This window comes from Rhagoletis pomonella, unplaced genomic scaffold (assembly GCF_013731165.1).
Source record: "Rhagoletis pomonella isolate Grant_MI unplaced genomic scaffold, Rhpom_1.0 Rhpom_scaffold_00001, whole genome shotgun sequence".
NCBI lineage: Eukaryota > Metazoa > Arthropoda > Insecta > Diptera > Tephritidae > Rhagoletis > Rhagoletis pomonella.
The window spans coordinates 31238328-31255888 of NW_023458555.1; the positions used below are offsets into that span (position 1 = coordinate 31238328).

The 17561-nt window shown below is 34.6% G+C and overlaps 1 protein-coding gene across 1 annotated transcript; it reads left to right on the top strand.

Annotated features, from left to right (window-relative positions):
* The first annotated feature begins 422 nt into the window (after positions 1-422).
* LOC118742687 (transcription initiation factor IIA subunit 1) lies at positions 423-17313 on the top strand. Its single transcript, XM_036474949.1, has 7 exons — positions 423-1181; positions 11762-11959; positions 13497-13505; positions 13813-14268; positions 14355-14562; positions 14680-14924; positions 16478-17313. The coding sequence occupies exons 2-7, from the start codon at positions 11855-11857 to the stop codon at positions 16583-16585; spliced, it is 1131 nt and encodes a 376-aa protein (XP_036330842.1). The 5' UTR covers positions 423-1181; positions 11762-11854; the 3' UTR covers positions 16586-17313.
* Positions 17314-17561: the final 248 nt, after the last annotated feature.

The window sequence follows — 17561 nt, forward strand, 5'->3', positions numbered from 1 at the left end:
ATTTGTTTCCGAGGGCGAGACGTTTTCTTATTGCCGGCAACAAAAATTGTTTGGTGGGTGGGTTGGTGTAAGACGGACGCAAATGTGTGCGTGCACTTGAGGCCGATGGCTTTCACCTTTGTTTTGAATTTATTAGTTCTTAAATAAATTTAGAAATATATATAGTGCTTGATATTTATCGACCTTTTATATGTTAAACTATCAGTGATAATTGCAAAGTCCAATTCTATACAGTTGCGTAGTAACGTAGACTACATGATGCCCATTTACACGTATGAGCGTCCATGTGCAGTACGCTTGTGTGCGTTCATAAAATCTTGATGAAAGTATATAAAGACCGTCATTTCACCAACAGATTCGGCTTCGTGTTGTGTTGCGCGAAGCCTTTTCTGGTGCATATGGAGTCCATGTGGGTTGCTAGAAGAACGGAAAAGCCATGCGCTAGGACAATATGCATTCAAACCGATAAGCACTACCCCCACAGGGGGCAAAGGATACTTTTAAAATTCTTTGCTTTGTCACAGCAGGGCCGTATCTATAGTGCAAGACGGCAATTGGCTACGTGTTAGCGACCATTTGGCGTTTATGGGAGCGTGAGCAGGATAGATAGTTTATTGAGAAGGTGGAAACTGTCAAAACAGGCAATTTTTGCGACAGTAGTGGGAATTTCTTGACACGACTTTCGACGAATCATTCGAAAAGTGCGATTTTATGTGAACAGACGTTGGGAATATTTTGTGGGTTGATGTTGAGTTTATAATTAAAAATAAGTAATTCACTCAGTTAGAAGCAGTTGTACACCACTCCCGATTCGGCTATAATTATACGTACTACAAAAATAGTGAAATCGATTCCGCATATTGAATGTTTTTTTTTTTTTTGATCTTGTAACTTGTGCTCTCGTGACGTTCCGGTCGTAACCCCACCACAACCATCGTACATTTGTACGCACAAATCTGCCGTGCCAAGTAGCTCGCGAAACGTATTTGGTGGCTACGGTCGACGCCACTATCTGCACACTTGTACTTGCTACTTATCAAGTGGTTTGTCTTTTCAGCTGAAGCACCACTTTTATTGTTTTATTTCAACTTTGGGCTAGTCTTATTTTGTTAGTAAAGTCAGACAACAGCCTCAAACTGGCGGAGAGGAAGGTGGCACTGACACTGTGCCAGACGTCTGTGGTAAGTTTGCTTAATTTTGGGTTAACATCTACTGTTGCTTTTAAATACCGTGATGTTGTGATTGGGTCACTGCTGTTCAGCTTATACATAAGTAGATACATGTGTGCAGGGAAATTGCAGTGTGAGTTTATGCAGGCATTCTTCTCTTAAATAACAATAACCAATCTTTAAGTGATTCTCCAAATATTTTTAAATTGATTGTCAAGGGATTGTTATGTTAAATTATTGGTAATTCTCTAGGGTGCGGTAACTACCCCTAAAAAAGGTGCGGAAAAGTCGGGAGGGGTATCAAACGACGCGTTTCGGCCCCCCTATTAACAATCCGGAGGGGGCGAGATAATATTATTAACCATTTAAAAGTTATGAACAAAAAACTTTTGTTAAATTTCGTTGTTTTCGATGGGCAATTACACCGACAAAGATTCACTAAATCACCTGTTCACACTTTTTAAACACTATTAAAATATATAATTTAACTTATTTATTAAAGAAACACATAGTTTTATCAACCTTAGATAGATTATTTTGTTATTAAAAAGAAGTTGACAATCTTTGCGAGCTGAAACGCGAGATTGCAAAATAGCTATAGTGCTGCCACTGTATTAGTATTTCGTAATAATTCACTTTTCCTTATGAGATGTGTGCACTGTTCAATGCTTTTCGGTATCTTCTTTCGTTTAATATATATATAAATAATGAAAATTTTTAATAAAAAATCGCGCGATTTTTTATTAAAAATTTTCGCCTGCGGCGCTTTTTCCATAGAAATCAATACTTCGATAAATAATTAAAATTTTTAATAAAAAATCGCGCGACTTTTTATTAAAAATTTTCGCCTGCGGCGCTTTTTCTATAAAAATTAATACTTCGATAAATAATGAAAATTTTTAATAAAAAATCGCGCGAGGGTATAGCGAAATTTGCTATTATATTTTGGTTACAATATCTTATTTAGATGAAAGTAAAAAGAAGAAGAAGAAGTGTATAGTGTAAACTGAGTATAATAGCGCAAATGAAATGTGAAATAAAGTGGCAATACCAGCGATTTGAGGTTATAATAATTTCAGCAGGCGCAAAGTTTGTTTACTCTGTTTTATTAACGAAATATATAAAATAAAAGTGAATAAATGATTTGGTTTGTATAAAATAATACGCGGAAACGTTTTAGTAGTGTGTTAAAAGTGGAAACTGGTGATTTAGTGCATTTTTGACGTGGTAATTGCTCATAGAAAACAACGAAATTTAACAAAAGTTTTTTGTTCATAACTTTTAAATGGTTAATAATATTACCTCCCCCCCTCCGGATTGTTATTAGGGGGGCTGAAACGCGTCGTTTGGTACCCCTCCCGACATTTCGGCCCCTTTTTTAGGGGTAGTTACCCCCCCCTAGAGAATTACCAAATTATTTACTTTCTGCGAAAAGTAAAGGATATTTGTTGCAGGTACGTTTTTTAAGGCACCACTTAGGCAGTTGAGTCCATATGCTGCAAAAGACTGTTGAGCACAACCTCTTCGTCACCTCTCTGCATACCTTTATAGGACGATTTAATAACGGTAATTCTCTAGGGTGGGGTAACAACCCCTAAAAAAGGTGCGGAAAAGTCGGGAGGGGTACCAAACGACGCGTTTCGGCCCCCCTAATAACAATCCGGAGGGGGTGTAATATTATTAACCATTTAAAAGTTATGAACAAAAAACTTTTGTTAATTTTCGTTATTTTCTATGAGCAATTACCACGTCAAAAATGCACTAAATCACCAGTTTCCACTTTTAAAACACTACTAAAACGTTTCCGGTTATTATGTTATGCAAACCAAATCATTTATTCACTTTTATTTTATATATTTCGTTAATAAAACAGAGTAAACAAAAAGCGCGCTGAATCGATTCTTGATTTGGGTATCGACTTCCATGTTTTCATTTTCGAACGTCTGCAACAATTTTTATTGGTGCAAGAAATGCTTTTTGTTCACACAAACTTTAAAATAAAACAGTTCGACGGCTGAGTGAAAGATTGTCCTAAATATCTCGGCAGCTGGCTAGAAAGCAGCCTTTCTCATAATTTGGTGGAAAAACGCTCTACCACTGAATTTGCATCAAGAATGCCCTATCTCAACTGAAAATATGTATGTTGATATAGGGAATTTTTGAGGTAGCAGCGGAGATAGGTCATTTTTGAACCGAACTCTGAAATTCGGGGGTTTTCAAGGAAATTGTGAAATAGGCCGTTCTTGATACCTGGATCGGAATCTGCAATAAAATTTTAATTCTTTCAAAAACTCGATGTTTAACACCTTACTAAATATATCTCAACATAAGTTTTGGAATACAAATTACAAAAAATTGTTGATTCTCACAAAATGCACCATCTCGTCATAAAGAAAATCATTTTAAAAATAGTGCTTGAAAAACCCCCATTTTTTTAACCACGTTTTACTGGTCTTTCCTATGCAAATCAACGTCAAAAAGCTGAACTGTTAATAGCTAAGTTAGCTTTAGGACAATCTTGCCCATGTTATATATAAAAATATTAATCCGAATTCTGTAGCTTTAAAACGACGTTAAGATGAAGACTCTACGATGACCAGAACCCGATATACATATAACGATTTGAAAGAGTACATGATTAGTCAGAATCACGAAAAAATTCATACTTTGACAGATCATATCTCCAAAGAAAAAAGCGAAAAAAAATTCCTTGATCACGTGTTAGCTTATTTCATGTATAGAACCCAAAAAAAATTTGAAACCAATCGAAAGTGTGACACCAAATTTGGTGTCCGATATGAAAAAGAATGTCTCATATGTATACATACATCTGCTTTTGCGTAAGGTTATATTTTTTGTATTTTTTCTATCTAGATCGCTAACAAAATCGATAGTAACATCCAACAAAATAACGATTATAAATTCGATAAAAATTTTCGATAGCAAAATCGATTAGAAAATCGATAAAAATATTTAACAAAATCGAAAATAATATCAATAACACAATCGATAAATAATCGTTAACAAAGTCAATAAAAAATATAGATATCAAAATCGATAAAAAAAATTGATAACAGAGTTCCAGATTGAGTCTCTGTGTCTCTATCTACATCCTTTTCTCTATAATTACCTTTATTTTAATCTTTCTTCGTCTATCTTCGTCTTTACTTTTAGCGGTATCCTCATCCTCATTGTCATCTTTTTCTTTATATTTGTCTTTGTTTTTACCTTTATATTTACCATTTTCTTCATTTACATACATATTCCCCTTTTCCCTATCCTCCCCTCCCCTTTGCCCTATCTCAAAAAAAGTTTCAATAATGCCCTATTTCGGAATTTGGTTGAAGAACGCCCTATTTCAGAATTTGTTTCACAAACGCGCTATCTCAGCTGCCGATTCAAAACGCACTCAGCAGTCGATATACTGTCCAACAATCTTTTCTATAGCAAGCGACACACAAATCGATAAGTTTCAAAATACGATACGATACGACACACCCAGGCAGGAAATGATCGCAGAATTGAACTGGCTAAGCGTGAAACAGAAAATTTTTTATCACGCTATGAAATTCGTGTTTAACATAAAACAAGGTAGACCTCCAAAATATCTGAGTGATATCCTACGATATAGTAGTGAAACCCATTCATATTTACTCAGGGAAAATAGTAGCTTCAGGCTGCCGCGGTATAAAACGGAAATAGATAAGAAGAATACCTTTTATAAGGGATTAAAATGTTGCAATGAATTTCCAGCTCAAATCAAAAATTGAGAAAACGTTGGTACATTCAAAAGGCAGCTGCACATTGGCTATTAGATAGAAAGGTCCGGCATGGAAACTAGTCCCTTCCATCCGTACTAACAGGGTGACTCTGGATCCCGTTCATTCAGATTGCCAAAAATGTATGAAATAGAAAGGTCGGCATGGAAACTAGTCCTTTCCCTCCGATCAAATTGCGTGACTCTGGATCTCGTCCATTCAGATAGACCGCCCGTAGAGAAGTGTATAAGAGGCGGCTTGGAAACTAGTCTTTTCAACCGCCCAGTTGTGGCGGCTCTAGAAATAACAGTCTAGATCGCATGTCCTACACGTGATATATTTACGGTACTGCTTGGAATCACGTCCATTCCAACAGCATCGAGAATATGATATCTTAGTTAATTATACATAAACTATGTATTTTATGGCTTAGAAGGAAAATTGTAACAGATCAACTTATATTAAGCTTTAATTTTACTTTTATTAATTATTGATTTTGCAATACATATTACAAATGTACATATATAGGTCAAATGACTGTAATAAATATATAAATAAAATAAATAATTACCTAAGGAGTTGTCCAATGGGAATTATTGCCATTTGTTTTTGAAGTCCTTATACATAAATACATGTGCATGTATGTACACATGTGCGTACATAATTACATAACTTGTTGGCCTAAATTTTTTGATTAACTGAAATTACTATCCATATTCAATTGCTTTAATGTTTATTTATTTATTTATTACAGCCATCTGACCTACATACATAATATATACTCTTATATACATATGTATGTACACTAGGGTGATTCAGAAAAAAAATTTCTTTCCTCGGAACTATGCTCAAAAGTTTCTTAATATTAATATTAACAATGTCCGAATCGCACTTTTAGATTTCCCATAAGAATAACACAGGAAAAATTCGTTTTTACTTTTCTGATTTTTATATCTAAAGCACGATACGTTGTACTGTAAAGGTCTTGAAGTTTAGTTGTAGAGAATTGAACGCTTTACGAAAAAGGTCTAAAGTCATTTTTGGATAAGTCAACTCGGTCAAAAGTTATTAGAGGTCAAAGACGGTTTTAGGCGATATTTGAGGTTAGTTTGCGATTTGACCTTTTTTCTCGTGATATACCAGTTTTAATGTGCAGTACTTCTGTATTACTTCGTAGCTATGAAATCGAAAAGTGCGAAGCGGAAATTCTTAATATTAATATCATATTTCTGAGACTTATTTTGGCGTCTAATCGAAACTTCTGAGCATGGTTCCGAGAAAAAAAAACATTTTTTTTCTGAATCACCCTAATGTAAAAAGTAAAATTAAACCTTAATATAAGTTAACCTTTTGCAATTTTGCTCTAAGCTATAAAATGGTTTATGTATAATTAACTAAGAATAGCATATTCTCGATGTTGTTGAAATACCGTAAATATATCACGTGTAGCCAACGTTATGCAGTGCTTAAGTAGCATCCTCTTGAAGGTACCAACGTTTTCACAATGTTTTATAACTTTTTTATCCCTCTTAAAAGATATTCTTCAGCCTGAAGCTATTATTTTCCCTGAGTAAATATGCATTGGTTTCACTACTATATCGTAGGATATCACACAAATAATCTGGAAGTCTACCTTGCTTTATTATGTTATTTAACAAAATAAAATGCAAGTTTACAAATCGGTAAAAATTACCGTCAATTTTTAGTTTTTTTTATGTATAAAAATAGAATTTCATCATATAAACATAAGTTGCAAACAATATCATTTTGAATTTTGGTGCTAAATCTCTGACCATGGTTGTAGTGGGTCATTCCACGTAAAAGAGAAACACGAAATAAATTTGACTAAATGACTAAATTACTTTAAACCATGATAAAAATATAGTAAGGTAGAACCGCTGAGAGTCACTTTTAAAATTCTTGACGTTTCCAAACAATTTAATTTTTAAATTTACTCACAAACTCACACACACAATTTCATTTTAAATCTCAAGCAACAACAATTTCGAACAATTTCAATATTTTATTTTCACTTTAATATGATTTTAAAATGTTGGCAAACTTCAAAAAAAAAATCATGGCCGACAAATTGAGAGAACGGTTCTACCTTGCTATGTTTTTATCATGCTTTAAACCACCCGCTAGGACCTTTCCCACCATTCACAATTTTAAATATTTCTTTGAGGATTACATACATATGTACATACAGGATGTCCAAGACCACCCGTCTACCCCCTTTTTAAAAAGAAGGAAAGTGTTTTTTATTGGAAAACGCAAGAATATAAATAGACCACCAAGTCAAGAATGCTCTTATCTTTTGGTCATATTACTTACTTCCGGTTTCGACCGAAAGTGGATTAAACGGTCCGGAAGTCCATTTGTAAATAGGATATTCTTCTTTTTTTCAACAAATTCGGATTCTGCGCATAAAAACATTTTACGTTTATTAGAAATCTTTTCATCGGAAGTGCCTTTTTCAACCTTTAAGTTATCTTTGAACTTTTTTGGAACAGTTCGTTTTGTCCTGCTAAATCACTTCAGGTAGTATTTAAGCTCTTACGCTTCATAGTCAGTAAGGATTTGTATTCCATTTGATTGATTAAAACAAAAACAATGCCAAATCGCCCTGGACTTCTAAAAAATGAATGGACTTCCGGGGTCGAAACTGGAAGTCGGTATACAACCAAAGCATATCTAAAGCATCCCCGACTTGGTAGTTCATACATATTCGCCATTTTAGAAGTCCAGGACGAGTTAATTTGATCGGAATCTACTACGGCCAAGAGAAAGAGCATCCCCGACTTGGTAATTCATATTTTTGCGTTTCACAAAAAAAAAAAAATATTCCTCTATTTTGAAAAGGGTGGACGTTTAATGGTGCCAGGGATACACCGCGTGAAAGCGTAACTTCTCGGTAGGTGTCACACCCGTTTTTCAATACATAATATATCGCCAATTTTACGATGTTGAGTAATTTTCAAATATCGATGGTAAACATCGGTTTTTTGGCCGATGTTATCGATGTTTCAGAAACATCGATGCATCGTTTGCATCCCTATACATAAATCACCCCAACATTTTTTCTAAAGATATGCGGTATGAAAATTCTACCTACATGATAGAGACCACACCCCTTTTCCAATTCCGCAAATTTGTCTCTATGAGGAAAAAAATTTAAACCCAAAATTTTTTCTCAACATGTTATGTACATGTGTATGTAAGTGTTCAAATAAGACTCACACGCTAAACTTTTTTCTTTCACATATAGGATTCGGCTTAATGTACATACATATCTAAATATGACATATACTTAAGTATTATACTTAATTACATGTGTACGTGCCACATACGTACAAAGTAAAAATGTACATACATACATAAAATCGTTTTTAGCGGTTAAGCCACAAAATTATAACTACAAGCAGCCGTCTTGCGGCACACAATTCACAACAAAAACAACTTTCACTTTTGTGTTGTGGTCAGTGTTGCCGCGCCGTCTCAAGAAAATGTATCCCTGACCAAGCCAAAAATGTATCCAAATGTATCCAATTTTCTTTTTTTACATATACATCTCATAATTTGTAAGAAAACCAAACATTTTCATGAAAAAGACATAATTTAACCCATCCTAAGGACTTGGAATACATGTGCATAAAATCAAACATTTGTAATTTCAATTTATAAAGTACATTTTTTGTGCATAAGTATTTTGCAAAGTAAATATAATAAATAGCAAGTACACTCTAAAAAGAGCATGTAAAACTACTACTGAAAAGTATCTTTTTTTCCACAAGAATCTGTATAAATATACGTATAGGATGTTCAGTATTTGATTTTGAACTTGAGATCTTTAAAATGTACACATAAATACACATATATAGAATGTTTAAAATTGCAAAAATTTTCAAACTACAAATAGATTTCCTACTAATAATAAACATTACTTTATTTTAAACATTTTATGTGTAAAAGTAAACAGGCAATGATTAATTTTATTACACGGCGTGCAAATTTGCACACATTAAAAGAGGAATCTGGTTACCTCTCTCAATATGCGCAAATAAACAAAATTTTTTCAGTAAAATCCGTAAAAGTTTCCTTAAATAAATCAAATTTAGTTTTTTAAACCACATTGAAATCTTCTTTCCTTTTAAATTAACAAATGAAAATATGTGATATGAAAGAGATTGCTACAGAAAGAGTATAATTTACTTTATATAAATCGTCGTTTAAAGTACAAAACCGCGTATCGTCATTCTGCAAAACCGCGTAACTGACGTTTGCTGCCAAAAATTGGATTTGCTCACACAAGCTCTTGGCTCAATCCTTATCCATTCGTCCGGAAATATACTAGCTAGAAGTGCGATTGCTTTATAAAAAAGAGAACCATTTTGAAATATAAGTGTTTTTACTCTCTAGAAAATAATTTATGCAACGTCACATACGAGGTTTTGCATTATCTTGATACGCGGTTTTGCATTTTGTTGATACGCGGTTTTGTACCTTAAACGACGATATGTTTATTAAGATCTTGCTTAAAGCATCCTTTTAAGCTAGTTAAAGCAATTGCGCTTATACCTATTTTGGTGAGATCTCTTCATATGTTCATTGCTTCGTTCACAAAAAATAAAATGCTTTAATTTCACGCTTAAGTAGCGATTCTTTATACGTTTATAAAATGTAATGCTTTCTACCATCTTTAATGAAAATCGATTTTTGAACGAAAAATCTGCGTTTCTTTATACATTCCGGATAATCCCTTTTCACAGCCGGAATAAACAGAATGCGTTTGAAATATACGTCAACATATCATCAGGAACGTTCTAAAGAATAAATAAACAAAAAAGTTTATTCCAAACGTTCAGAATGAATAAAGAAATGCAGCCAAAATTTTGGCCTATTTAAAAAAGTATCCACATTTATACTGACCGGAAAAAAATAAGTATCCCGCAAAAATTCGTCTAAAAATGTATCCAATTGGATCTATTTAGATCCAAACGGCATCCCTGGTTGTGGTTCAGTTGGATTCTTTACCTGTGAATTTTTGATTCGCTTGCTATTTTCTGTCTTTTTGCTGTGTTTATTGTCAAGTGCATAAATGCCCATTTGCAGCAAGAGTGTAATAATCAAAAAAAAAAATAAAATTTTTTTCTTTGTTTAGTATGCAGAAATGACAACCTCTTCTTCTATGTTTTGTGCAAAAATTACAAAGCTTAATTTTTACTATGGGAACTGTAAATTTTAAGGCCGTTTTTCCCAAGTTACGTATCTTTATTCCTAGAATCCGAATCTGTATGTAAAACATGTACATACATCTCATGAAAAAATGGACTTCCGGTCAGTTTAACCCATTTCCGGTCGAAACCGGAAGTCGGTAATACCACCAAAAGATACGAGCAGTGGTTCCCAAACCTTTTCTACTGGCGACCCACTTTTCCTTATCGTTATACCTCTACGGACCATCCGTTTCATTCTTAAAAATTAATTTCAAACCGCCGGGCAAAAAAAGTTGCCTTTTAGCCTTAATGCCGCGTTTTTAATTTTCCATTTTGACGTCAGGATTTTTTTAAAAGAGATTTCAAAAATATGATTATTCCAAAAAATTATTTAAAAAAATGTATTGGAATAAGGTCCAAGGAATCTGGCCTTAGTGTCAATCAAAGAAAATTAAAACTGCTCGGCTGAAGTATTTGGGCGTTATATTGGACAGAAAGCTAACTTGGCGGCGCAATATAGAAGAGCGTTGCAAAAAGGCTATAACTGCCCTATATGCCTGCAAATCAGCAATAGGAAAAAAATGGGGCTTGAAGCCTCACATTGTGAACTGGATGTACACAGCAGTGGTGCGTCTCATTCTATTTTACGGCATCATGAACATACCGGGCAACTGTGTTGCAGACGAGCTGGCTCGGAAAGGAACCCTACTGTCTGCGATCAGTACCGCTCCTAATGCAGGCATTCCGCTATCTTCTTGTAAACTCTGGCTGTAGAATAACACCCGATTTACATGATTCAAGTACTTGAAAGCAATTCTTGCTCATTCTCTTTTGTGTTTTCTATTTGCTTTTACACGTTTCAATTCTGTTGAATTCAAGTTTTTGGTTCTTTAAATGGGAAGCAACGAAAATGGCAAAAGCAAAGCAAGAAAGTTGAAACGACTTGACGGTACAGACGCATGTGTACTCGTCCCTTTTCTTCTCACGCCCTCTCTTCCACATGCGAGCAGAATTGAATTCAATACTTGAACTGTGTAAAAGCAGTCTAACTTCATCGAACGGGCAAATACATGATGGTCTGCGGAGCCCAAGTGCAGGATAGCAAAACACATCTGGCCTGGGCTAGATAAGCGATTTAGTGCGCCTGATCAGAGCTAAGCATGAACCATATTTTTATGAAAAAACGGCAAACAAAAATTAGCTTTAAAAACCTAGCAAATATTTAACAAAAATCACCGTATACACATTTCTGCTTCCCACTGTATGTATGCACATTAGACTACATCACTCCCCATACAAAAAAAAAAATCGGTACTGTGTTTCCATTGGAATTATAAAATTTATTATATTGTAAGACGTCCACCAAAATATTTCGGAAAAATATTAAGATTTACGTGAGCTGGACCGATTTGAAAATACCTCCAAAAATGAAGTTTTTTATGAATAAAAATAGTTTCTTAAAAAACTTTTTTAAAAAAGTTCCCTCAGATGACAAAACATAATAAATTTTGTAATCCTGTCGGAAAAACCGCAACTTTTTTTGGTGATGCAGTCTAATGTACATATGTACAATTTTATTAATTCTTTTTCATTTCTGTATTTTTTCATTTGTTTTTAGCTAAAAGTATACTACGCTGTCATTGAAGATGTAATCGCTAACGTGCGAGACGCCTTTCTCGATGAGGGTGTCGACGAACAGGTTCTACAAGAAATGAAGCAAAACTGGCGGGCAAAATTAATGGCGAGCAAAGCGGTGGAGATCAATCCTGAACCACCAGAGCCACAGCCACCACCAATTGTGGCCAACAACCCAAAGGTAAGGTTATTTGTGTTGCTTTTTTTAATACGAAGTTTTCAGTTGTGTATATGTATGTATGCATATAAACTAAGTATAACTGGTTATTTGTTTATATCATTTAATTTACAGGGCAATTATAGCAAACATAGTTGATAGTCTTTTGTAATGCCGGATTTAAACTAGGCATTAACATTTTGTTACCGTTAAATAAAGTTCCTGATAATTTTTAAACCCTTTTCGCATTCTGCGCACTGGTAATTTTTGTTACCATTTCTCATAAGCAGGTAACTAAAATATTGCCCCGTGAAGTATGCAACACCAGAACTTATACAAAACTTCATAGCTGAATTGCTGAATAGATTAAGTTGTTACCAAGGTACTTAGAATTGCGGTTACAAGAAATGGTGTTATTTTTTTGTAACAAAATTTTCCGGTGTCAAAATGTTCAATAACAAGCAGAATAGGCCTGTAAATGGCAAAAATTCGAATGAAAAAGTTGGGAATTCAAAAATTATCGTGTCATTACGTTGCAAAAATAGTCATTAATAATTTCATTTACACATGGCATTTTTATATGGCACCAATTTTTTGTCAATTTAATGCCTAGTTGAAATTCAGCATAAAACAGTTAACAAGCAGTAGGTAAGATAATTTAAAAGATTTTGTTTATTCTGGCGCGAAAGGTTTACAAAAAAAGCACACTTGCCAACTTTCATGGTGAAAAGCTCTTTTGACAGAAAGACAGATGAATAATATCCATACCCAAATAAAAGCGTCAGCGTCGTCTAGCAGTCAAAAACTTCTCTTGTCCATACATACAATTTTTATAAAACTTATCGAGATAACGTGGCGGCAATGCTGAGCGGTTGGCTAATTCGATTTTGACAGGGCCTTAATGACTTTGTTATCGCATAACAATTGCTTTAACTACTGCGTCTAAAACTTTGACGCCGAATGTAAGCGTTGCTTCGTCGTTGTCACGCATTCAATAGGTCATAACAATAGCATAGCAAACTATTAATAGTACAATGTGGAACAAATCTCCATTTATACAACGTGGGGTAAATCTCACCCCACATACATTTATCCATAAAACACAAAACCTTCAATTATAAAATCCAATAAAAAGTTCCAATAAACTTGCAGTACCAAATAATAGTAATAATGATGTACTCTTATCAGAAACATGAATTAGTTTCTGACCAATATAGTAAAATGGTATTGTAGGGTATTTATATCAAAATGGGGTTTGTATGTAATAATGATTTTTGCTGCTATTTACCACCACTTCTACGATATTTTACAAACATCGATTATAATTTGATAGACTAAAATAATATGTATGTATGTATGTATATGTATAAACTTCATTATTTACCAACAACGTCAACTTATATGCACATACATTTCGCTGTTTTCATGTTTTATCGCAAATAAACTTACTTCTACGAAAAAATGCAACGCATAAACTGCAATGACAACAAAAACATAATATTTGCAACACTTCATTGATACCACGAAAACTGATCCATTGATGTAATATACACTTACGTAGCCCTCAAAGGTAAATGAGTCTATAATTTATTGTTGTTGTATACATATGTATGTGTATAGAATGTAGTAAACACGATTCTAACTTCGAAACTATTCGATAACATTCCTAATTTTAGTGAACTAATCTAAACAAATGCACTATCATCATACATGTGTATTTCCTACTTAACCTTTTTCTTACATGTCTAAATTCTAAAAATTCCCCCAAAAAATGTTCTCCTTGTTTCATGCTCAACTATTAGCGTTTTTTTACTATCCCGAATTCCAAAAAAAAAAATATTACCTACATATAATTTTCTAAAATAATATTTTTATAGGCTGCTGCCGCTAAAGCTAAAAAGGCAGCCGCTGCTGCTGCCGCTGCCGCAGCACAACAAAATAGCAATAATAGTGGAGCCGTCACTTCAAATGCCTCCGGCGATATGAAGCCAAATATTGCACAACTGCAAACTAATGTGACCAATGGTGGTGGTAATTCAATAACGACCACTGGTGCCTCGGGTGGTCCAACCACATCGGCTGCTGCGAATAGTTCGGCCGCAATGAATGGTGGCGTCAAGCAGGAGATAGGAAAGTCAACGACTTCACATAGCGGTGCGGTGGCTAATAACTTACAAAAATCAAATGTGATTGGCGGCGCGTCACACGGTATTGGGCCGGTGGCATCATCGTCAGGAATTGGTGGTGCTGCTGGCAGCTCGCAGCAACAGCCAACAAATTCAACCATACCGATCGTTGCCACACTCGATCCCAATCGTATTATGCCTGTAAATGTAAGGACATGACGAGTGATGCGAATCACAGTAAACTTGCTATTATGTACATACATATGTATGTGTTACTGTTTCCCCCCATTTAGATAACATTACCCGCTCAAACTGGCTCCATGAATACGGAATCTCGCGTGCTCACCATACACGTTCCAGCGTCGGCGCTGCAAGATAATCAGCTAACACAGATATTGACCGCTCATTTAATTTCATCTATCATGTCATTGCCAACAACGTTGGCTTCTTCGGTGCTACAGCAGCACGTGAATGCGGCGCTTATTAATAGCAACATGCAAAGTAAGTACAAATGAAATTGAAGGTGATTACTTATAGCCTAACTGCGATTTCAAGCAATTGTAAATTTAAGATTTATGCTAACCTTAACTTTATGCAATACTTTTTACTATTTTTTAGAAAATTTCAACGCTTCAAAACAGCTTGACGGTGCAGTAGATACTTCAGATGAGGACGAAAGCGAGGAGAGTGATGATAATATGGACAATGATGATGATGACGATCTAGATAAAGACGATGACGAGGATGCTGAAAATGATGGTGGTGCCGAAGAAGAGCCCCTCAACAGTGATGACGATGTAACTGACGAGGATGCCAGCGATGTATTCGAAACGGATAATGTCATCGTTTGCCAGTATGATAAGGTAACGGTTACATGAAATACATATCGCTACCTATAAAGTAAAAAGGTGCTAAGTCCATTTTTTTCAAAATCTAGTTTTTGATGCAGAATGGCAGGTAATACGAAACTACATTGATTTTTGTCTCTCCTGAACAATTGAAAAAAAATGGGCTTGGCACCTTTTCACCCTTAGGTGACGATATGTGTGTACCTACGAGGTTAACACTAAAAGTTTCTGGAAAAAATACACATTTTATTAAAAAAAAAAACGCTCCATTGCTTTCCAAAATGTTCGCCTTTGAGATCTATAAAGTACGTCCATGCGGCACGTAATTCGCTGTCTCATTGGTAACTGGCGTCCCGATTACCCTTCGAATTATGTAATGGGCGATACATCATTTGTATGTTATTCCGTAAAAAAGAAATCGTTGAAAAAATATATATTATACAAGGGGGGTTGCTGAACACCTCAAGAATGGTGGAGAAGACCACATTGTATTCAGAGGAACAGTTCAACCTCCATGAGGAGCAGTTTATTTATGACCAAAACCACTTTTCCTGTATTACCTGGAATTAATATTATCACCGGGTATTCACAGCAAAGAATAAAAATAAAATAAGTAACGAATTACGAATGCGTCGTAAGGAACGGGGTAATTCGCGAATTACTGAGAGAGCGACCTACGTGCCGTGGGAATGTACTTATACACCTTTGGGTTCGACGAAATTGGTTCTAAGCAAAATACACTTCCTGGTTCGAAGAAACTGTGTCAAATCCAAAGACTGCAGACTTTCTTCATTCCCAAAAATCGTTTATATTTGACTTTTGCCAATGTGCAAGGATCCCTCTATTAGAGCTCTTATTATTCGATTGGAGAAAGTAGTTTAAGGAATAGGCGATTTCACTTAATCGACACACGTTTACTTTCTACTTTTTCAATAAAAAAAACTAGTCGATTATAGATTTTTCCGCATGTTTTTTCCTTTAAAGAAACGTTGAATTTTCTTATACATACATACGTATGTACATATTATATGTACATGTTATAAGCATACAAACATGGACGACCTTCACGGTATTTTATCACTGAGAATGACGCGACCACGTTTAAATTCTGTAAACCGCTCATAAACAAAGGTTTTTGATGGTGCTTTTTTATCAAAAGCCGAATGAAGCCGTGCCAGCTTTGCTTTTGAATTAAGTCGCACTTAAGGTCGTAAAAATCATTACACGAGAAATTGCCATTTTTTCACAAAATTGATTTCGTTGAGATGCTGTTAAATCGAAACTGCTTGGCGAAATTTTCAACTGTCAATGTGGTTTACCCCAACAAAATTTCAAGTGTGACATGCAAAAATCCAGAGTTTTTGGGGAACGATTGCTGGAGTGGCAGTCCTTGGCCAGATATAAATCTGGGTCGCTCCGGTTACGTAGACACAAATGATGTGGGAACGCCGTCTAAAAATCGTTTCGTACTCTCAGGGTAACTTTCGTATATGTACATACTTATATATACATATGTATTTTTGTTCTACGAATATAATAGTTTCTTTTTATCTGCTTATTTTAACCAGATTACACGTTCACGCAACAAGTGGAAATTTTACCTTAAGGATGGAATTATGAACATCGGTGGCAAAGACTACGTTTTTCAAAAATCCAATGGAGATGCCGAGTGGTAAAAAACAGGACCATGGTCGCCGCTGAAGATACCTTTGTTGCTATCCCAATATCGTTCTTTCGTGCTAAAAGACAAAAATCATAATATATCACCATGATTTTTTTTTTTAATTCATACTATGTATCAATACAACTTCTGTTTTCTGCACTTCAAAAGTTAATACGACTTTTAACAAAACCTATAACATACATACATACGTAATCATGTACATTGGAATTTGTGTAATTAATTACGTTTACTTACCATGTAACCAACCAACGAAAACTAGAATGTTTCATATGTGCATCTGATATACATACATTGCTCAATATGTACATATGTATAAAATTTCAGCGAAATGGTCCTTTGCCAAATAACTATATGTACATATGTATAAATATGGATGCAAATAGTTATAAGCATATCAAATACATACATATATATTTTTGGTGCATTGGTAGAATACCTGATTGAAAATTAATGATGTGTGCATTGATTACAGCTGTAAGAACAGCAAAAATATTTACAAAATGAACAGTATAAAAACGAAACGGAAATGTTTGAGGGAAAACACATTTACACATAAAGAAAATAAACTATTACAAAAATAGGGGCATATACATTCTATTTAAAATGGTCCCGGAAAATCGGTAAAAAAACTGAATACAGCTATTGTATTGTATTAACAAAAATATTCTAGTGTACATTATTTAATAAAAACCCAAAAACCAATGGTATATCAAGCATGTTTTTAAAGCGTCTTATTTGATTAAAAGCCTTTTCATTAAAGTGCAGTTGATATTTTAAATTATGATTTTACTTTGAACATTATAAATCTTTAAATAAGGCGAAATCTTGAGTGTATTCACAAGACAATGCCTGGGGCGACGTCTACTACAGCTGCCTTGTAAAAGAGCACAAATTCATTGTTGGATAAAGCGATCGCATTTCGTAGATTTCACGAAAAATCAGACCACGATGGATTCTGTGATCGGGCG